The 23,298-nt window shown below is 36.4% G+C and overlaps 1 protein-coding gene across 1 annotated transcript in view; it reads right to left on the bottom strand.

Moving 5' to 3' along the window:
* The window catches only part of tbkbp1 (TBK1 binding protein 1), a 108,246-nt gene that overhangs the window by 53,695 nt on the left and 31,253 nt on the right, over positions 1-23,298 (bottom strand). The window contains exons 2-7 of the mRNA XM_039740252.1: positions 12,100-12,336; positions 11,076-11,195; positions 10,646-10,750; positions 5,290-5,440; positions 1,907-2,109; positions 1,606-1,667 (exon numbers count right to left, since the gene is read on the bottom strand). Of these exons, the coding sequence (XP_039596186.1) occupies positions 1,606-1,667; positions 1,907-2,109; positions 5,290-5,440; positions 10,646-10,750; positions 11,076-11,195; positions 12,100-12,336 (878 nt within the window). The remainder of the gene's footprint in view (positions 1-1,605; positions 1,668-1,906; positions 2,110-5,289; positions 5,441-10,645; positions 10,751-11,075; positions 11,196-12,099; positions 12,337-23,298) is intronic.

The raw sequence follows: 23,298 nt of genomic DNA, 5'->3' as shown, positions 1-23,298 counted from the left end.
GTTGTTCTGTAGCTCACTCATTAAAATAAAGTTTTGTTAAAAAAAATCTCTTGTATTCTACTATATGCCGATAAATTTAATTTGCTCATAAAGTATCCATCCATTCTATACAGGAATACAGAAATGCAGGAACCAACCCTGGACACGGGGTGTACATTTACTCATTTACACAGTCATATTTGCACCTTCCTTAGGTGGAAATCCATGTGAACAAACAGGACCCAGGCAGCCTTTGACTTCAAGACTTTGTGCAGCGGTTGTGCAACAGCTATACTAATCACTGTGCAGCCTAAGTTCACAACATATAAGTTACTTTCACAGGATGTGTTCGAAACCTTGGGTGCATGCATTCCCTTCCATTCAGTAAAAAAAGCAGAAGCAGAGGCACAGAATTTGCTTAACCTGCTTAACCATGGGGATCTATAAGCCAGAAGTAGATTCTGTGGAAACGTGTGGACATACAAACCTGTGGAGAACATTTAAATTCCATGCATGCAACACCCAGGATGCAAACCCAGGTCTCCTTACTGCAAGACAGCAGCGCCACCACTGTGCTTCTGTGCTGTCCTATCAACTTATCATACATGTTAATATAGCTTTACAAAAACCATAATGTGCCATTTTAACATAATCTATTCCCAGTGTTCACTACAGAGTTTTTCTTCATGCACACTGCATATGTTTTTATATTCACTTAAATTCAAATTAATTTACAGCACACTTACCTTATTTTCAGTTTTGAATAGGTAATGGTGTATTAATTATATTGCTTCTAAGATCTTTTTTTCTAAATTTTCACTGTTCTATATTTAATTTCAAATGTCTATTAGGTATTGATCTGAATCACGTATATCATGGTTATACTTTCATGTCTAAACAGTACATTTTAATTTTTTCACACTTTCCTTCGGAGTCAAATTGAACTGAAATAAAAAAGGAAATTGCTGCCATATCATATACCAAACAAGACACATTATAAAAAAACACAACAATATATAAAATGTTACAATAATACTTACGAAAAAGTATTATATTTGACAATAAAGCATTTAAAAAAACTTTTGTTTTAAGTGAAACAAATAACTTGATTCCATTATTTAAGACTTTAAGAATGTGACAAGACATTAAATATTAAGAAATACAAAAAAGAACTTTTGGCTGGCCTATATATTGTACATCCAACGCACAACTGGCAAGTCTCCACAACATTTAGGCTGCTAAAACAGATACATGATGAAATTAACTATCATTACCAATATTAGATTTGTAAACAGCTAAAAAAAGATAATTTATATATTTTAGAAACTATTCGCTTTCTTAATATTTTACAACATATTTTTTGTAGATTTGTGCAATGTACAAACTATAAACCAGACTGCCATTGAGGGATTTCATCAACCATGAATAATACTTGATATCTGATATCTGGACAATGTGCAGCCTCAGTAACTCCTGTAGCTTCTGCCTGGTCCTGTTTTTGGGATGCAGTGTAGTAGGGAAGCACAGCCATTACTGATAAGTTCAGGGTGCATCTAAATTCTTATTGTTGTGCATCTCTTTTCTAGTAATGTGAAATTCTGAACCATATTGTAAGTCTGTACTTACTGTTCATCTCCAACTTTTTTAATCCACTCCACATCACACCGATCACAAGGCGTTGCCAGCTTCTGCAGAATACAGGTAAAACAAGTCAGTTACAATTACAGATATGTTCATTATTTGGTAGCATTTATAAAATTTTTGTCTAAAAGTGGGATTGTGATTTTATTTTGAAGGGCAAGTAGTCTTTCTTAATGATGTTTTCTGCCCCAATTTTGATAAACTGTCCTACACTGTTAATCTCTGCCTTCACCTACCAAATTACATTTTATAAAGGACCCCCCTTATTATTTCTGGCACCTTTTACCTGCTGTCTTTGCTCTTCTTGGAGGAGTCGCAGCTCCTCTCGAAGTCTATCACATTCTCCTTTCAGCTCTTCTTCACGTTGGCATGCTCCCTGAACTTCACAACGTGCTCCCTCAAGCTCTGCTTCTAAGCGTTGCAGTTTGAGGTCAGTAAGTGTGTCCAGGCTGCGTGAACTCTGTAGTGTTAAAGCTGGACAATCCAGCACTGCAGAAGAGATTAATAAATGTAAGGTCCATTTAGAGTAGAGAGTTGTTAGACAAAGTACATTTGTAACTATAATTCACAAAATCATTTAGTAGTTTATCAAAATAAAATCAAGAAAAAAAGATGTACATTTATGTCAATAAGAAATGTATAAAACCTTGTTAGTTACACATGATTGTTTAAGATCTGAGTGTAGCTGAAAAACTGATCTCTTGGTGCAATGAAAAGCAGGATATAGCCAAAATCAACGTTTCTTAGATGTATACTGCCCTCATGTGGTCTAGTAGTATGTTAAGATCAGGTAGTGGTCCTTAATAACATTCCCAGATACGTTTGCAATAAACTTTGTAACATTATGATATGTATATCTCAAAAGCAGAAAACACTGCTGCCTTACTGGTTTTATTAACAAATCTGAAATTAACAATATCTCTGGTTTACTGGAGAGAAACGTCTGTCTTGAGAGAGCCACAATGTCTGGGGGTATATGAGTCAGTCTATTAAGTGCAATGACTCATGTAGGATTATTTGTTTTACTTTATTTTCATAAACTAAACTTATAAACTCTCAAATATCTGACATTATACAATAAAAATTTATAGAACCTGTTTTTTTTTTGTTTTTTTTTACAGATTTGGATACCCTACTGGAATTTTTAATTAACTTAACTACATTGAGTCTTCATTGTTGACAATAAGTCACAGGTGAAAATCTGAACTTGGTTAGAACAAAATTTTGAATTTCAAACACAATTATTTTTATACAGAAACAAGTGACTAAATTAAAATAGGAAAGACTGAATGAACCATTGTAATTTGAAATACTAAAACAAATTGGATATTGCTTAAAGAAACCAGCTACTGTGAATACAAGGAGCCCATTTTTACGTGCTTACTTTAGCCAATTAAGGGTTTGTGATCAGTGAACATCTGCAGTCACTGCTTCCACCCAGGTGTTACTACTTCCTTATTAATACTGTAAATCTCAGAAGGACCCAACCACTATGAACCAGGGTCACAGCCAGTTGTTGCCTACCCTATCAGAATTGGGCACAAGTCAGAAATCAACTCTATGAACTGCAAGTTTGTACACCTTGTTCACCTATGGTTCCAATTCCATCATTACGTATATTTACTGATGACACCTCCATCATATGCCTGACTTCCTGCAATGATGAAACAGCTAATAGAGAAGAGATCTACCTGCTGACTCAGTGGTGCCAGGACAAGAATCTCACCTTTAATATAAGTACAACCGAGGAACTGGCCATCGATTTCTGAAAACAAAAGGCAGGTCACATTGATATCTACAGCAGAAAGGGGATGCTTTTGAAAGGTTAAGCACCCGGCCAGCAGGCCATTGTGGAAGAACAGCGTGGAAGGAGCTCCAACTCGGCTGGGATGGGCAGTGATATTTATCCCATTAGGGTTAAAAAGATAATGGATGGACAGGGCAAACAAGGATGCCATCGGCCATTCATTTCCCTACATGATAGGTGGCAGTGGCCATCCAGGCTGGTTTCAGTTAGGATTCCCACAGGTTTGCATGGGAGTGGGAGTGTAGAAGAGCAGTCCTTTTGAGGTCCTTGTGTGCTCTCAGAGGTGCTGCAGGTGAAGGACTGCCCTGGTTTCTGTATGACCTAGAAGTACTCTAGATGACCACTGCTGCAGAAGGATTCCCAGGTCCAGTTTAAAAGAAGCCCGCCATATCTCCTTGGAGAGTCAGAGTCAGGAACTAGGGAGCGACACTGAACAGGAGGAGCGGAAGGAGAGAAAACCAAATTCACTTGTTGGTTTATGGACACTTGGAGAGGTATTTAGCACAAATAAAAATATTTGATCCTGGAGTTGTGTTGGGTGAATATTGTGTCTGTGTTGCCCCTTGTGGTCACTACATATACAGGGTGACACAGAAAAACTGGAACTGGAACTTGAAATGCGTAGTGGCAGCCATGTACAGTTGGCAGCAATGCGGAACATGGACCTTGAGCTGTAAATAGTCTCGCCATTTAGTAATTTAGTAATCAATTGCAAGGCAATCAATGGCAGCTGTGCGATAATTGTTCGGTAACCGTGTCATCTCAAGATTCGGTGACATTCCCTGGCCCTCAAGATCACCAGATTTGTCCGTTTGTGATTTTTTCTTGTGGGGCTTCCTTTGAGTCGGGTCTACACGACTCGGCCAAGGACACTGAATGAATTGAAACAAAGAGTTCAAGGTGAAATTTGTGTATCCCAGCTGAGATGTTGCAGCGATCAATGGGGAACCTCAACAGCAGATTGGAAGAATGCATACATACAGGAGGACGCCATCTACAGGATGTAATTTTCAGACATTGATAATTTGGATTACTGTCTCTTAAAAGGCAAGTTGTAGTGGTTTAATTGCTGTCAATAAAATTATTTTGTTGGATTTCTTCTATTTTTATTAGGTTTTTCAAAAGTTCCCGTTTTTCTGTGTCACCCTTGTATATATATCTACTTATATAATACACCACCATGGCTGTTCATTTTGTCTGTCCAGGGTTTTAAATCACCTGTAGCTCGCAAACCGTTTGACCCATTGACCTGAAAGTGAAGTGACCTCTATTATCCGCTTTCGGGGTGATGATTGATTTCCAAGGTCAGGAAGGTCAAGGTCAAAAATCAAATATCCTGTAACCCAAAATTTGGTACACATATACTACACTGAAACTCCGCACTACAGCTTTATATTAAAAGCAAAAAGTTTTGGAATTATTACTCTTTTTATTTTAATTAAATTTTATTGCAGAGTCAAATCTCTGCAGCGGCCAAGCAGGCTGCCGTAGGGAGCATGCGTACTGGCACCATTCTCATCCATATCACCTATAACCTTCGCCGTCACTTTCCCTACCGCTTCATATCTTAAATCATTCTTGAGGCAGATTGAAGTCGTAAGTGCCACCTTAAGTGAAAAATAAAGGAAAACGTACTAAGTAATTGCAACATAAACTGACTTAATCAGTTTTAATGCAAAAAGATGGCAACCAAAGAGAAGAAGCGGGCCGCTAGAATGAAGAAAAGCAGATCAACCTCTGAGCAAACGAATGCTAAATGTACATACAAAGAAAGTCAAGTGTATTCACTGCACATTATCGTGCAGTCCGCCGTTACTAGTATATAAGTAAAATGTCAAGCATTCATTGAAGTATAGACTTACATTGTGAAATATCAGGGCTGGCATGTAACTGAAGGTACTGAACTTCTTTACTGCGCAGCTTTGCATTGAGTCCCTGCAGAGTGCTGTCTCTTTGTCTCACCATCTGCTCCAGACTCCGAATTCGCTCCACATGTTTCTCAGCCAGTGTAGTCTATGGGATGAAATGGGTGTTATTGCAAGCTTTATTATATATGCACACTTCATTATCTCCATAAAAAAAATCCAGTTTCTCTTTTTCCCCATATATGCAAACAGTCTTATTTCAGAAGCATTGTTTTCCATGTACATGAATATATATCTGTCACAGCAAATACATTCCCCCCAATGTTGTGCAGAGTGCATTCAAATTAAGGAAATTCACAATAACAAGTACATACAGAAGGTTTTCTGTTTTGAAGAAGAAAAAAATAAATATTTATGATCTTTATGCTAAAAAAGTGCTTCTTCATAGGATCTATAAAAAGGGGTTTGGTAATTTCACCTTATACAGAACTAAAGGGTATGCCTTCTGGTAACAATAATATACACACAGTGTGTCATTATACTGTAGTATACAAGACCTGAAGCTTACAAAAATGCAGCAACACAAGTGTTTGTTTTATTGTTTTTGCTTTTGATAAAGCAATATTTTTTCCTTCCATGAGCTGAATTCAGGGTAAGGTACTGGTTCATTAGTGCTCAATGTGGTTAGGTCAGCTTGGACCTGGCTATGTATTTCATTTTATTACTGGCTATGTATTTCATTTTATTAAAGCAGTAAAAAGAACAGATTTTAATTGCAGGCTACAATTAGAGGTCGATTGTGAGAAAAGGCCATTGTAAGGAATAGCAGAATAACGCAGTGGAGTAGATGAAGAGCTTGATAGATGGTATTGCAGAAATAGGATTCGTACAACTGTTAAAAAAGAATGGAATATACAGTAAGTATCACTATGTCAGGAAGATTTGAAATTAAGAGAGAAATCCTTTGAGTCCATCAAAAGAACTGCCTGAATAGACTTACAGAGGAAGCCCAGAGAGCAACAGAGTTAAACTAGCTCCCACCAATAGTTGAAAAAAATGTCTTTGGAATTATGAGGTATCCAGCATCAGTGGACTTTATTTCTCTGGGAAATGGGTAAGATGCAAGTAAAGGTGACAGGTATCCAGTATAGCCGAGACAGATGAGGTGAGACATCTGAATGGCATTTGGTCCATACCAGAATGGTGACAGTAGTATTTTGAACTTTGAGCCGGAAAGCAAATGAAGAGTGTATTGCAGTAATTTAGTTGAGAGATAATGAAGGCACTAGCACTTTGTTTCTCTGCGCTAACCAGGGTATGATTCTAATGAAAGATTAGGCATGAGAAAAATAAGCATACTTAAATAAAATAAATGACAAAATAAATGATGCATCATTAGCACACAATACAATTTATTTTAATCATTTTAATTTGAGACAGAAGTCTTTACTTTAGCGGATACCATTTAAAATTTTTAAAAAGATGTGCATTTTGTATTTGGGCCCCTAATTAGCAGTCAAAGGGTTAATAAAATGTATGCATTTTCTGATCTTCTGGTCTCAGACAGGGAGCTGACACACTGCTATGAGTGTCGATTGCCCCCCAGTTAAGGTCTGCATGAGAGCACTTTCATTTTGTACTTGCTGCCCACATTCACGTCTGTAGAAATGGCATTGGTGAAAGTACTGGAGTCTGGCAGGCATGGTTAAGCCCATAAGTTTCCTTTCATCCTTAGGCTTATTTTTCCTGGCTCTGCATGCTACACTGAAATGGAGAAAGTGCTTCAAATATATGGAAAAGGCTTTGATAAATTCCGGTTGTTAATTTTTCAATTACCACAATGTCAGAGGAGCTTCCTATTTTGTGATATTTAAGCCTAGAGTGCAGTACGATAAGAGCAACTGGCAGAATTTAGGAAACATCTGCATAGTATTATCTTTTTTTTTTTTAATTATGAAGCATAAAGTGCCTTGGTTTCATTGATGCCTGGTAGGGAGGAGTTGTAAACTTAAGCATGGGTCTTAGTGTCACTGTTAAGATTATTAAGAACTATGAACTATTGAATAGAGACTTCTGAGGATCGTTTGATTAAAAAAAAAAAACTTTTAAAGTGGCCTTTATAACAAAAAGGTTTTTCAAAAAAGCACATTGTCATGTTTATGACATTTGCGGTTGAGATTTATGTTGCATTTGAACATTCAGAAAGCATTAGCTGGGTAATGATTCTTGCTGAAAAGTAACATTTAATTGACAAGTCAAACCAATTCATATTTCACATATCACAAACTACTGATACTTTATTTTCAAATCTCTTCTAAAAATCAGTTTAAGCCAATATTTAAGAATTTATATAAAAAAAAAATCAGTCATTGGTATTTTATGTTCAAGGTATTTCTCACAAATAATTATAAGTTTTCTATTGCTATTGTTTATCCAGAATTATTCCAATAACAGCACTGAGCTTAATGTGAATGTGAAAACTTTGTTTCGTTACCATCTTTATTTCATTTCTGTTTTCCTCATTCTACCAACTCGACAGCATCCATAACCCTGAGATGCTACAAATTAAAAACAACTTCAAATTCCGTCCAGATGAGCAAATTATTGTGCTCTCGAGCATACACAAATCATTTACTTTTATTTTTCTGAACTTGCAACACAATGAAATTAAGTTGGGAACGAGTTATCTCTTGTGAAGCTGTAATGTATTACAATAAACAATTATGATACTACTGTAGAATCTTAATTGTGACAATTGCAAGTATCCAAAGTACTTGGCTAGACCATTGCATAGAGTATGTGAAGCTACTTTTTAAGTTCAAGCTGTTGTCTTTGAATTGCCAGCCGTCAAGAGGGTATGTGGGCAATTGTGAAGATGGTTTTAAACCGGCCAGATATTATCACATACTAGACAGTAAAACTGTCTGACTGAGAAATGTTAAAAGCCATTAAGTAAATGTAAGTTATCAGAACCATGATGCTAAAACCTTAACTCAAGCTGATAAATGGGATGCTATGAGTCATTACAACAACATTTATTTATATAGCATGTTTTCATACAAATGATGTAGCTCATAGTGCTTTACAAGATAAAAAAAATATAAAAATAAAATTAGGCAATACTAATTAACACAGAATAAATTAAGCTCCGATGGCCAGAGCTGAAGACAAAAAAAAAAAAAAAAAAAAATAAAATCTGCAGGGGTTCTGAGGCCACGAGATTGCCCAGCACCCACTAGGCATTCTACCCATCATACATTATCTAAATCAGACCTCATGGTTTTCAGGCTTCACATGGAAGAATTAGACGATGATGGTCACGTGGACCTCTGGCCTTCAATCCATCAATGTAGGGACTGCACGGTGCTTTGATCACGTGGTGGTGGTGCAGATCGCCACCACAGAAAACCAGAAAAAGAGCAACAACCAGAAAGTCTGTTCAAGGTTTGTCGCCAATGTGCAGATCGATCTTCAAGTGCCATGTCAGTATAAGAGAAGGAGGTGTGTGCCCTATGCATGAATAATAATGAGCCACATGCAGATAAAAAACAAACCTTGAAGGAGACTGACACCCCCCAAACACAGAAGACTCTATGAAGTAATAACAATAATGAAAGGTTTATTCCGATTTACAACACATTTCTATCTTTTTGATAGAAGAAAAAGTGCAAAGCATCAGCACAGACAGTTTGGAGAGCCTTCAGCACGACTTCAAAAAACAAAGTGAGTCAGCAGATGCAATCATGACATCCCACTTTGAATTTTCTGCCTTTGAAAGGCACTACGCATTTTTTCTGACTTTTGACTACGATTTCAGTATTTCCGCTTTGTTTTGACTAAATCTATGCTTGTGCAACTCTGACTGCGTTCTTTCTTCTTTGATATCAGGGAGGCATGGTAGTGCAGTGGTTCGCACTGCTGTTGCACAGTTCAGTTCACCTTTTTGGCCGCAATAATCGGTCCAGTATAGTTGGCAGATGTTTCCCTAGCCGTCAGGGACACTTTGAAGACGACTGCACCATTATAATCCAGACAAATCTAGTTCAGTTAGTCCTTCCTCATTGATTTCAATGTAGTTTTCCAAGTTCTACAAATATCGCAAACATTTCCATGATTTTAGGGAACTCACAGCGAAGTGAACACAGCAATGTTCTCTTCTCCCTTACTTATTACTTTCTATGTAGTCTAGAGCCTAATGGTGTGGGGCATCCATTTGGTTTAAGACCCTCAGATGCTGCAGGTCATGGAGCTGCAGTCACTTGATGGAAAACAAAGAAACATGCAATGCTTCAGCTCATTGGTGTGGCATCGTTTACAGTGGTTTTCTTTCCAAATAGGACCTTTGTAATTCACAAAATAATATTTAGGTTTTTCCAGTTCTTGAGACTAATTTAAGAATTTATATAAATGAGTAAATTAGAATGAGTGTTTTCAGCCTGGAAAATGTAAAGTCTTTTCAGGTTTATCAGTTTCTTTGGATTTTGCATTTAGGATTAAATTTTGGGGTTGGTTATTTAGGGACCATCTTTAGTTTTGTAATTTTCTTAGTCATTTAGTTCCCTTCCCCTTATTAGTTTGTTTATTATTCTTGTTCATTTTCATACTTCTGTACTCCTACCTCTTTAATTAATTTTGTTATGTTTAAGAGTTTTTTGGTTAATACTGAAGAAATTATGAATTGGATTTTTACTTCTTTACGCTTTGCACAAAATAATTAAATGTAATGTAATTTGTGGTTGCGTTCTTGGGAGGGTTTTTATGGTTTTGGCCAATGCCAAATGTACTAACAAGGAAGACAGAAATACAAGGCATTTAACAGCAAGAAAAATATCAAAAAGAGGCAGGATATCCAGATTTAATCAAAAGAGCTGAGAAAGTACTTTTATCTTTCTCCTTTTTTATTCAAAAAAGGAAAATGATCACATTACCCACCAATAAATTATTGGTGAACAACAAAAGAACTACCACCACCAGATAGATGAAAGAATGGCTAGAAAAATGAAACTATGCATAAAAGTCAAGAAAAGCAAAATAATACAAGACGTAAACAAGAGGAAATGTATATGTAACCAGCTGTGAAACAGGACGTCCATAAATATTAGTGTCTGACTTGTCATTCCCACTATGAAGTCAGTCTTTTATACAATATCATATTGCTTTAATGTTGAACTTTACTCACAAGTTTTCAAAAGACTACTTACATTTTTGCTATGCCAATGTGACAACACAGAAAAATATACCAATTCTTCACAAAATGCTTAAAGTCAATTCAAAATTCTGTAGCAAGCTTGTAAAAACAAAAAAAAAAATGAAAAACGCTGTCTGATTTAATAACAAGTATACTGACGCTCACCATTTTGTCCAGATCTCTTTGGAGGTTACTCTTTTCCATATGAATTTTCTCATAGGCCTGGATCACATCTTCCAGCTGCTCCTCGCGTTCTTTGCTTTTTTGCAACTAAAATGAAAGAGAGTTCTGAAAACAATGTCATATTTCATACATATGATACATAATTAACTTAAGTCAAACTTGTCACCCCAAACACTGAAAAGAAAGATTTTTTTTACTATTAGCTCATCTTAAATGCTTATGAAGCCTTCCATGTCAATTTGCCTAATTATATGTAACCTCAGTCTTGATCATCTAGGATTCTAAAAATTTGCTATAGAAACATTTTAAAGTCTGCCATGATAAATAGGGCAACTTCTTAAAAACAATTACTGATCTTGTGGATACTGAAGTGTGTTGTGAAATTGATCTTCCCCCAACCCCCAGAACTGACCTCATGCTTGAGTTCGTTGATCTGTTGTTGTAGGTTGCTATTCTCAGATTTCAGTAGTGAGGTTTCTTTAGCTTCAAAGACAGAATTTCGGTCTTGACTAAAGTCATTGATCATTGGGAACTGCAATAGAAAATATACATAAGATACCCAAGTTTTAGACTGAAGAACAAGAGAAGTTTAAAAGCACAAAAAATAATCTAAAGCACAGTCTCCTCTGCATTTTTCACACATTGCCACATAACCCATCCTTTGTCTTGTCCCTTTCTTTAAGCTTGTTTGGGCCTGGACAGTACTAGGATGGGAGACCATCTAGGAAAAAGCTTAGATTACTTCTGGAAGAGGTGTTGGTGAGGCCAGCAGGTGGTGCTTACCCTGTGGTCTGTGTGTGGATCCCAATGCTCCAGTGCAGTGATGGGGACACTGTGCTGTAAATAAAGAGCCATCCTTCAGATGACTTCTCTGTGGTCATTAAAGGTCCCTGGGTATCTTTCATAAAGAGTGGTGTTTATCCCAATGTCTTAGCTAAATTGTCCATCACTGCACCGTCCATTCTGGTCCACTAATCATCCTCTGTCTCTAATTCTCTATCTCTCTCACCTGTTCACGATCGAACAGCTAAAGTGTGGTGAGCATACTGGTGCAATAATGGCTGCTGTCGCATCATCCAGGTGGGTTCTACACATTGGTGGTGGTTGAAGTGATTCCCCTCTAAGTGTTTTCAGTAGTGAGAAAAGTGCTATATAAATGTAATTAATTAATTAGTTTAATAATTATTACCCTCTCCCAAACACATCATATTCTCTGGTACATAAAACTGAGCTCTTCACTTTGCACAATAGCTTAATTTACGCCTCTTTAATTTCACAGACCACCTCCAGCAGACACCTGCTAACACCTTTTAACTTAGTGACCACTTCTCTCACTGAACCTTTCCTTATCTTTACACATAATGTTCTATAATCACGTATTAGCAACCATCCACTGTTTTCAGCCAATAACTCTTAAAAAAAACAGATCACATCACCTTGAGCTCATAAAGCTTAAGTTTCCTTTTGAGGCTGCAGTTTTCATGTTCCAGCCCAGATAGTCTATTCTTGATGTCGTGATATGCAGTTATAAGAGCAAAATGAGATGCAGAGTACATATCATCTGGAAGCTCAGAGCTTGTCCAGCCGACCCTGCACCCATCCATATCCAGTCCATCTGTGGTCAGCATTCCAAGCTCATTATCAAATAAGGCATCCATGAGGTTAATGTTAACCTGCACGAAGAAAAAAAAAAAGAGAAGTATGTGAAATTGCAAATGCAGAATGTTATAACAATTCAGGTGAAGGGGGCAATACAAACAAAAAAAAAAACACAAAAAAAACACACACACACTCATTGGATACTTTTAGATCCATTTACCCAGTACCAGGTAGGTCCTCCAAACACCCTGAACTCAACAACAGGTTGAACAATTCTTTACTGATTTTGGTCCACATACTACATTGTTCTCACAGACTTATAGTTTTGATCACACATTCATGATATGACTCTCCAGTTTCACTTAACCCTAAAGATGTCCTAATGGTTTAAAATCCATTGACTGTACATGCTACTAGTTGTGCTACCTGTTTAAGATGGAATGAAATCTAAGCAATGAACATAGACCTCAGCATTAATGCTTACAATATATATGTCTCTGTTATATGCCATTTGGTATGAGATTCATAAAAGCAGTGTTATGTGTCTGATGCACCATCTGTTGGAACAACAAACACAATGTATAGGTCTCTGTAACATGCCATTTGGTATGGGATTTGCAAGAGCAGTACTAATGTTTGTGATGCACCATCTATTTGAATGACAAGTGCAATGAATTTTATTACTAAAAATGTTTGTGATAGGCCATCTTTTACAATGACAGAGACATAGCAGCCGAGCAGACACTTACCATTTTATTAAGGTGGATTGTAGTAAACTGAAGTAACTGACATGATGTGTGCTTTGTGACATATTGCTTTATTTATTTAAAAAAGGCTTCATTTTGGCCATAAAAAAATGTGCATGGTCAGCAGCAATGCTGATGTGACATTCAAATGGTCCTCGTTCAGTAGACCTAACATTTGCCAAGAAAATACTCTCCACTCCATTACACTACTATTACTGATGGTAGTATTGTTTTGCTCCTGGTCCTGTTTCATTTTACTCTTGAGCCTGAGATCTCTTATTTGCTGATGTTTTACATTCAACCATTAAGCACTCATCAAAGCAAAAAGCTTTCTTTCTTTCTCATTAAATATAATGTAAAATAATCAACACATTTTTGATTTTCCTTTTAGTATTATATAAAACAGCAAGTTCAGTGTCAAGAAAGCTAGTTCAACCAATATGTTTTTGGAGGTCGCTGGCTTGACACATACTTCCTAAAACAAATTTAAAATGAAAAATAAAGTATTGAGATTACAATTGTTATATTGTTGCTATTCTAATACTGTATCTTATTCTCTAACTACTAATCCCTCTGCAAACTTATGAAATTAGGCTGCTCCACACATTTGATCTATCGTCCACAGGTTATGTTATTTTTTTTTGTTTTTAATTATAAAATATGCTTCTTGTGAATTTTTTGAAAATTTTCGTGTGTATTTTTTTACTTAGTAGTAGAATGTTTAAGTTGCTGTTAATGAAACCGTTCACAAAATAAAAAATATAACAAGGTATTAATATTTAAAGATCATTATAATGCAACACTTACTACAATCTGTAACTCCATTTATGAAACACAAAAAGACCCACCGTGCCTTAACTTAATATAAAATATAGATGGGCACCGACTTCACCCGACTTCAGAGGGGACTGGGTGGTCTCATGGTCTGGAATCCCTACAGATTTTATTTTTTTCTCCAGCCGTCTGGAGTATTTTTTGTTTTTTCTGTCCCCCTGGCCATTGAACCTTACTCTTATTCGATGTTAATGTTGATTTATTTTGTTTTATAATTGTGTCTTTCATTTTTCTATTCTTTAATATGTAAAGCACTTTGAGCTACTGTTTGTATGAAAATGTGCTATAGAAATAAATGTTGTTGTTGTTGTTCACATCTTTTGAAACCAAGGAACAGGATAGATAGATAGATAGATAGATAGATAGATAGATAGATAGATAGATAGATAGATAGATAGATAGATAATCTTGGCTGATTTTACAGGGGCTTCATATTATCATGACAGGCATGTGAAGTGTTACTATTACACATATAACTTCCCATGTATAGAAAATCATGATTTTGTGAAGGAGCATCAGTGCATGAGTCCAAAGCCCTACATGCTTTGCAGGCACACCACAAGCAGACAATGCAAAAATATTAATAAAATGATGCTTACATTAAATACAAACATACAAGTGGTAGCAGTTATAGCTTTTAATCTACATTTGAAAATAACGGAATGTTTATTTATTTTTAATATGAGCTTGAACCCTAATATTTGTGCAAATTGACAACCCTAGTACGCTCCTTCAAGTAAACTTATGTTCTACCAGGAATGAAGATCAGGCAGAGGTATCTAGTAAAACAAACTACTGCATACACTTACTTCATCAATGTGACATTAATATAAAAAAAAAAAAGATGGCATGGCATAGTTAGTTAATGTCCCACAAGTCCAGTCTTACCAGAATGGACTCTGACCCCGTGCAACCCAGAATGAAACTAAGCAAGTTTTTCAATGGATGGTATTTTTTGTAAACTTATGTTTTCTTTTATTCCACATTTGTGCAACTATTTTTTTCTTGTTATTCCCTGTGTCATATGATCAGTTATTGTTGCGCCAAATGGGACTGAAGACAGCAGAGCCAATATCAGAAAACTGCAAAATAATAAGAGTTGTATGCTTCATAGTTATGCAAGTCATAAAAATCGTGTACCACATTCATACTTATTAGTGTCCAATTTAACACACCAACATGCTTGTATCTTATGCCAAAAGGCGGCATTAGCTGTTAAAAGGCACAGGATGGAAGGCTGTCAGAGCTGTTCTGAATCACCCCCTATCGCCTTGTTGAAAGCTGTTAAACTGCTCAATGGGAAACAGTGATGCCTGCCAATGTTAGGCTGAAATCACTGCTATGTCTAGGTCAGATGGTGCCTTTCTACTGGGATGCAAAGTCCCTTCTGCTATCAATTATGGCTGACTGCTTTGATTCCTCTACTAAAGAATATCAGTAAATGACACAAGATACAGTTCAGTTTATCTAAGCCTTCTTAGGCCATCTTTGCCAGACTGGGGTTTTTTTTATATAAATGCAATCACTCTAAAGTGAATTTTCAGCATGTTTCAGCTGTTCCTGCATTCATCGTAACAAGCTATTCAAAGCAGGTCAGTTATATAAAGTGTTTATTCTAGTAAGCTCTAAGTCACTAAACAATCATTACTTTATAAAGCACATTTCATTTCCATTTTGTGCGCTACACAATTCAGATCAGCTCTGTAAATTTAGTTCAGCTCCCTGAAATAGAAAGATAATCAGCTTTGATTTATAAAAGTGTTTTTGTCAACCATTTGATTTTTTTGTCTTTATGCACAGTTTATATGACAACCAAACTGCATGGTAATCAATAAAATTTAATATTTTAGTTTTTTAGTTCTCTACTTGCGTTGAGCAAAATAAATGTGATCACTTCATAAAAATAATGTGTACTTTAAAATACATGAGCGACATGAAGTAAAACAGATGATATTAATAATAACAATAATAAACTGGTGGCACGTGTCTATATTTCTCGCACAGTGATGAGATTACATGTAATCATCTTAATATGTAATACTTTCGGGCACTTTCCATTATTTTCTGGAGGAGGAAATATGACTCAGGCTTCCACCCACAAGTGACGCAGGGAAGCAGGCTATTTACACCCTCAAAACAATTCTGGATAAAAGGTTTAACACTATATACACTGGGAAGTGGCAAAACGATTACTTCAATCACTGGACAAGAATTGCTCTAAGCTGAAAAAAGGAATGATAAATCAGAACACTGAAGAGTTTTTTGAATTTATACATAAGCCAGCTACAGTGCACTCATGGACAGAATTTCTTGCATTACTAGGATCATCAAAGTTGTGGCCATCACTGTGTGATTCAACTCTCTGGACAACATCTTTTCTGTAGGCAGGCCACAAAACACGAACAGGCCAAAGGCAAATCAAAGCGGAAAGATTTAAGCACACGTTCTAAAATAAGGAACACAACTTGGTTATTTATTTAAGGAATATCTAAAAATGTGATATTTAGGTTCTTGGGTCTTGATGCCGAGCACTTTTTAGTTTTACAAGTGGCATTACAAGTCTCCCTTTCAATTCTCCCTTTCTGTGAGATTTTTCAATTTTCCCCTACATATGCATATACTTTTTTCTACAAAAAACTGGAGGACCAACAACATGCAGCCCACTCATTCTGCACTCGCACCTGAAAGTTTACACTTTGATGAATTACTTCTAGAAGATGTATTGAAAAGGTGGCAGGTACAAAAATCCCACAATTACATTTATATTAAAGATGTAGCAAGTATACTATTTACATATAATCGTTTTACACCATAAATCCTCAAAGTTCATTTTAAAAACATATTGACCTCTCAGTTCAAAAATCAACTCTGTGGAGAAGATGAGTGATGTATCTTAAAATAGTTTTCTATTCCTAAGCTTTCAACCCCTGCCAGGCATCATCATCAGAGGAAAATGATTAAACATATAGAAATCAAAGGCAACATATAGCAAATTTGGAAGGGGGTATGTGGGTGTAAAATAAGACTGTATAACCAACACCTTTCAAGTCCCACTTTTCCCCCCGTACACTTACTATTAGGAATAAAAAACTGTTTTATGATACGTGCTTTCAACTTCTCCCATTCTGAATTTCCAGTTGCATATTTTATATATTTATATTATTATACATATATATAATATAAATATATATAATATAAATATATATAATATATATATATATATATATATATATATATATATATATATATATATATATATATATATATATATACACACACACTTTCCCAGTTTTAAACTTTGCCTTTAAATTGCTTTGTATGTGTTTAAAATAAAAATATCTCAAAATGTTCAGTTGTTGCAAAAAAAAGTAGACCATATTAATAAAGTTATAGCCTAGAAATCTCATGTGACATTTGATCACAAACTAACAGTCTACTAAAGGTTAACTATTGCGGTATACGGTTATCCAAAATCAGGTGGTGCATTAAAAAAGAAAACTTACTGTTGTGCAATAAACATGACTAGCTTACAGATAATGTGCCATCAAATGAAATATCTTTAATAAGGAATAAAATGTATAAACTAGATATAAAATAGTGTGTGGGAAGTCTGATAGACATTAGATCAGAAGTTGAGCCAACTGGGAATATGGCATTTGCAAATATACCAAGTGAATTCCACCCTCTCATTTATTAATAAATCAACAACAATATTGCTTGGGTTTCTTCTGCCCCTAGCTCACAAAGCCATAATGTGTGCAACATGGCAGTTTGTTTCATCTTTATTATTAATGCTTTTTACTTCAAAATGTATATTAAAATATATAAATATTAAAATCTATTTTTACATAGAAAATGAGAGAAAAAATTTAAACTCAAAATTAAAATGAGGCTATTTTGGGAATGTCCATCCATCCATCCATTATCCAACCCGCTATATACTAACTGCAGGGTCACGGGGGTCTGCTGGAGCCAACCCCACCCAACACAGGGTGTAAGGCAGGATAAAAACCCCGAGCAGGGCACGCACACACACACACACACCAAGCACACACGGGACAATTTAGAATCACCAATGCACCTAACCTTCATGTCTTTGGACTGTAGGAGGAAACCGGAGTACCCGGATGAAACCTACACAGACACGGGGAGAACCCTGTGTCTCCTAACTGCAAGGCAGCAGCGCTACCCACTGCGCCACCGTGCCGCCATTTTGGGAATGTGTGGCTCCAAAATCTATTTCCATGTGAAGTAAAAATCAACATTTACTTGCCAGGGATAGCTAAAAAAAATTATATTCATATATGGTTTACATAACTGATAAAAATTTTATTTTAATTAATCATCTGAACAAGAAAACATTTTAACACATTTAGCTTGATTAAAAGTGCCATACTCTGGATTTATAACTTTTGTTATGAATTATTAAGAAAACTGCAGGTCAATTGCTAATATCACGTACCTCATAATGAAACTCTATATGTAAACACTTACTCATACCCACAATTTGAATGGGTATATACATAATTCTAATATGAAATATTTTTAAAATGTCATTAGTTCAAATGAGAGTTCACATGTAGAATATCTGATTTTCTCAGTGAATAATAATACATAGTAGAAATTAAGCCATTGAACTTCAAATGGTTCACATTAAGAAAAGATACATCTTCACAAATATTCAAATACGGGTATGATAGTACTTTTCAGAGTATTCACATGTTGTTTTCAAAGAAGATATGTATAATCTTTCAAAAAAATGGAACAATTTAAAAGTTTCATGTTAATTTCCCAATGGAACATTTCCTGCCCTTAATTAGCCTGAAAGACACTTGTAAACACTGCAGCTCACAGATAAATGTGACAAATATCTTGGGAGTTCTAGCTAAAGTAAAAAAAACAATAAAGTCAAATTGTATTATACTGCAAGATCAGTTTATACTGTGCATACACACATACATATATTGAAAAATACACACACACACATCACACAGACACACAAACTCCCTCCATTTTCCAGTCCGCTTATGTATAACAAATGCGTACATCAAGAGTTAAAGCTTAAGATATGAGCCACTTAGCTTAAAGTCATGTTGGAGAACAGCTGTCGATTTTTCCACTTGACTAAAGTCAAGAAACTCTGCAATTTACCAGCAGCAGAGAAGATAAATTCAAATTGTTTTATAGCAGCCTTAAACATTAAATGGACATTCAGAGTTAGAAATAATTGGGAAAAGCTGGTATTTCGCTAGTTATTTGAGATTTCATTGCAGACACATGAAGGGATGACCAGGGTTGTTAGTTAGGTGAATGGCAAGTGCTAACGAGTGGCTAATGTTGATGTGGAAGAGAGTTGCACTCACCTTCTTATGCCTAAAGTTCTGATCTTGAAAGTTCTAAAGTCAATAACAATGCCCAGGAGAACAGGAAAGTCCATCAAAGACAATGATGTTCACTCCGCTGTTGTGCTCTCTCCTTCGCTTAAGAGGATGATCATTAGAATTTCACTATGGACACTGACTGTTCCAATGTGATTTCTTAAAGTGTTTTTGTCTAGTTGTGTAAATCAGCATTAAATAATAAAACTAAGTGCATACTTTTTTGTAGCACTTTATTTCCTTCTCCACCTGCATTAGGGTAAGGTGTTGGTATCCTTAGAGACCTCAAATATTAAAAACCTAGGACTAAATGTAGTCATGAGCTCATTTTGTTCTATTGTAAAATTTAGGTTTTTATTGTTAGTGAACCTTGCGTATCACTCTAATACATTTTTATAAATCAATCAATCAATCAATTAGGCTAAAGGTACTCACTAAAAACTAAAAATGAAAAATCCTTCCTTCATCTTTCAACACAATACTTAATACACTCAAATGCTACAGTTCATATAAAAGAAGGTCTAACAGTAACATTACATGATGTAGCTCCTGTCAGCACCAACAGGAGCGGCTTGTGTACAACTTATTTGACCAATCATAAGCAATTTCTCCAGATTTTTTTATGTAGTTTCAGTTTTCATAGTAGAAAGAAGGAAGCATATTCCTGCTCTGTTTTTAATGACATCGGCTTGGGCGCAAGGAGAATCAAAAGACAGATATACAGTATATTATTACAGTATATTATTATCCTTGTCAACAGAACTTTTGAGATTAGAGAGCCATATAGTGACTGGCTCTTCTAGATGAATAAAAGACTGTTTTAATAAAGACAACAGAAATGCTCCAACTAAAAATGTGAATAGGCTGTTCCCTTAAGTCAGGGGTCCTCAATCACGGTCCTGGAGAGCCACAGTGGCTGCAGGTTTTTGCTCCAACCCAGTTGCTGAATAAAAAGCACTTATTGCTAAAGTAACACTTCTGCTTCACTTTAGTGATTTTGAGCCCTTATTGCTTAATTTTGTCTTAAACAGCTATTTGAATTGCTCCTTATTATCAATAACATGCAAATGACAAGAGAGAGCAGCATTTCTCCATTTAGCTTATTTACATTTACACCTGTGTGTATTTATCTGTTTAATTAAATACTTGGAAGAAAAATGAAGAGAAAAAAGTGAAGGACTGAGAATTACTCGTCCATTTTAGCCTTCAAATCATTTGCATGATAGAAAGGGAAAGAAAATCTAGGATATGAGAATGACCTGACATAGCAGAGTTCATTTAATTTCATAGCTTGTTAGTGCTTTATTGGCAAGAATTGCTTTCTAATTAAGCAACCAGGTCAGAACAAAAACCTGCAGCCACTGCGGCTCTCCAGGACTGGGATTGAGGACCCCTGCCTTAAGTGATGCGTGAATAAAAACGTCAATCTGTAAGACTGCACAGTGTTGCATGCCAGCAAAAGGAATATCACAAAAACAATTGAATGAATTCAGTTTTTTCAATATGACTTTAACACAGGGCTGTGGAGTCGGTAGATAAATGCTCCGACTCCGATTCCTCAGTTTCTAAATCTTCCGACTCCTCTGTATGTATATACTAAGCTAATGTATTTTCTACATCCATTGAAGGAAAGGAAGGCAACATACATGTTATTTCACCACAGAACTACTGGCTAGGAAGCCAACACTCTACTATAATGCCAGATTAAAGACAAACACAATTGACTGGCGGCCGCAGATTGCGGGTGTCCACATGGACGTACAGATCCAGCTTGCCGAAAATCTCGACCACCGCCCCCATCCAAAGTAATGTGATGCCTCTGTTCTGCTGCAGTGGCTGTCTCCTCTGTCAGCCAGCCGGAAGTTTAGTGCATTGTGTCACTCACCGGCCAGCTGATCAGCAGAACGAGCCTCTGCTGGAGACAGGTAGGGAGATCTGTGTTCTCGGGTCCTTCGGCCCCCTTCACTAGCGCATAGCGAAGGGGAGCCGACGGAGCTGAGAACACACCAGGTGATTTTTCAGGCGTTTGACGCGTGATGACTCGTTGAACGGCCAAAAAATCGGCAGTGCATCTTTAAATGTATGGTGGGCTTTAGGCTAGGTTCACAGTTCCCTGTAACAGTGGAACACGACACAATGGAAAGCGGTGCCGCACCTTACCTGTGCATTACATCCCATATAGTGACGCATACAGTCAATGAAAAGCATGCTTCATGGTTACTTGACATGTTCGTTTTGTGGTAACATTATGCACTGCATGCATTGGGCTTTATTCTTACAGCAGAGAAGTAGTTCATTATGACTGTTTGTGAATTGGGACATTTCAACTTACTTTTTTAATTCCCATTTAAATTTAGTAGGAGTCGGAGTCGGTTAACTTTTTGCCGACTCCGACTCCAGGTACCCAAAATTGTCTCCGACTCCGACTCCTCGACTCCGACTCCACAGCCCTGCTTTAACATTGAAACATTCATCCATCCATCCATTATCCAACCTGCTATATACTAACTACAGGGTCACAGGGGTCTGTTGATGCCAATCCCAGCCAACACAGGGCACAAGGTAGGAGACAAACCCTGGGCAGGGCGCCAGCCCACCGCAGGGCACACACACACACACACACTGGGAACAATTTAAACTCGCCAATAAACCTAACCTGCGCGTCCTTGGACTGTGGGAGGAAACTGGAGTACCCGGAGGAAACCCACGCAGACACGGGGAGAACATGCAAACTCCACACAGGGAGGACCCAGGAAGCGAACCCAGGTGTCCTAACTGCGAGGCAGCAGTGCTACCCACTGCACCACCATGCCGCCATTTTGGGAAAGTGTGGCTCCAGAATCTATTTCCATGTGAAATAGAAATCAGTGTTTACTTGCCAGGGATAGCTAAAAAAAATTATATTCATATATTAAAAAATTAATTTTAATTAATCATCTGAACAAGAAAACGTTTTAACACATTTAGCTTAACTATCACTGCGCCACCATGCCGTTCAACATTGAAACAAATTATCAAATGTATATGAAATCTGGACATTCATAAATGTGACAGTGCTAGTCCCTAGGATAAGGATAAGTGCTCATCCCTAAGATAGTCCTACCTGTGGAATTTACATAATTCACATTTATTTTTAATTATCGGAAAATAAGTGCATTAATCATAGACAACTACTGTGTGTGATATTGCCAATGGAAAAATCAGAAAAAAAAGACACACAAACTCATGTTTAATATCATACATCATTTTGATTATGTGTCCTTAACAATAGATATGTGGTATAAAGGATATTAAACAAGTTCCATCCATAACAACAGAATTCAAAGCAATAAGCTGTGGTTGAAATCAATTCCAGACTCTTCCTGTTGACTTACTTAGAATGAACAGGGAGGATTTTCCTTCAATTTTTCAAATACTAATTTTAACACAATTGCTTTCTTTTTTCTGCACTAATACACATGAATAGATGGGGTGAGACCCTAAAATTCCCAGGACTGTTAAAAAAAAAACTATTATACATCTTACAGAAATTTGCTTTTAGCCACTGTCAAAGTACTCCTCTTTAGATACAATGCAATTGTGTTTCTTTCATTCCTGTGTTCATTTTTTTCTCACCGTGTCCTGGATTTCTGACACAATAGAAATTTGTCTTCCCTTCAGTATCGTTTTTTAATTTTGAAAACAAGAAAAAGTCACAGGGAGTAAGATCTGGCAAATATGGGAGGTGTGAAGTAACAAGCGCATTGTTTTTGGTCAAAAACTTTGACTGAAAACGCGCTGAGTGAACGGTCATGATGCCGAGGTGCGCGCAGGTTGTGCGTGTGCCACTGCTCCAGACGATTTTTTTTGTCAATTCTTAAACTCTATTGATTCAGCAGTTCAATGTAATTTTGCTGATTAGCAGTCATGGACAAACTCTTTATTAACAGTTAATGTTGAAAAACACAATCATCATCGTTTTGGTGTTTGATGACCTTGCTGTGTTTGTTTTTGTCACACTGTAGAAAAAAATGACAAAGTCTCCTGTAGTTTTTGAATCATTTTCTGAATAAATAACTGGAATAAAAAATGAATGAAA

The sequence above is a fragment of the Polypterus senegalus genome, chromosome 17 (genome assembly GCF_016835505.1).
Source record: "Polypterus senegalus isolate Bchr_013 chromosome 17, ASM1683550v1, whole genome shotgun sequence".
Classification (NCBI taxonomy): Eukaryota; Metazoa; Chordata; class Cladistia; order Polypteriformes; family Polypteridae; genus Polypterus; species Polypterus senegalus.
This window is presented reverse-complemented; position numbering and strand designations above follow the sequence as displayed.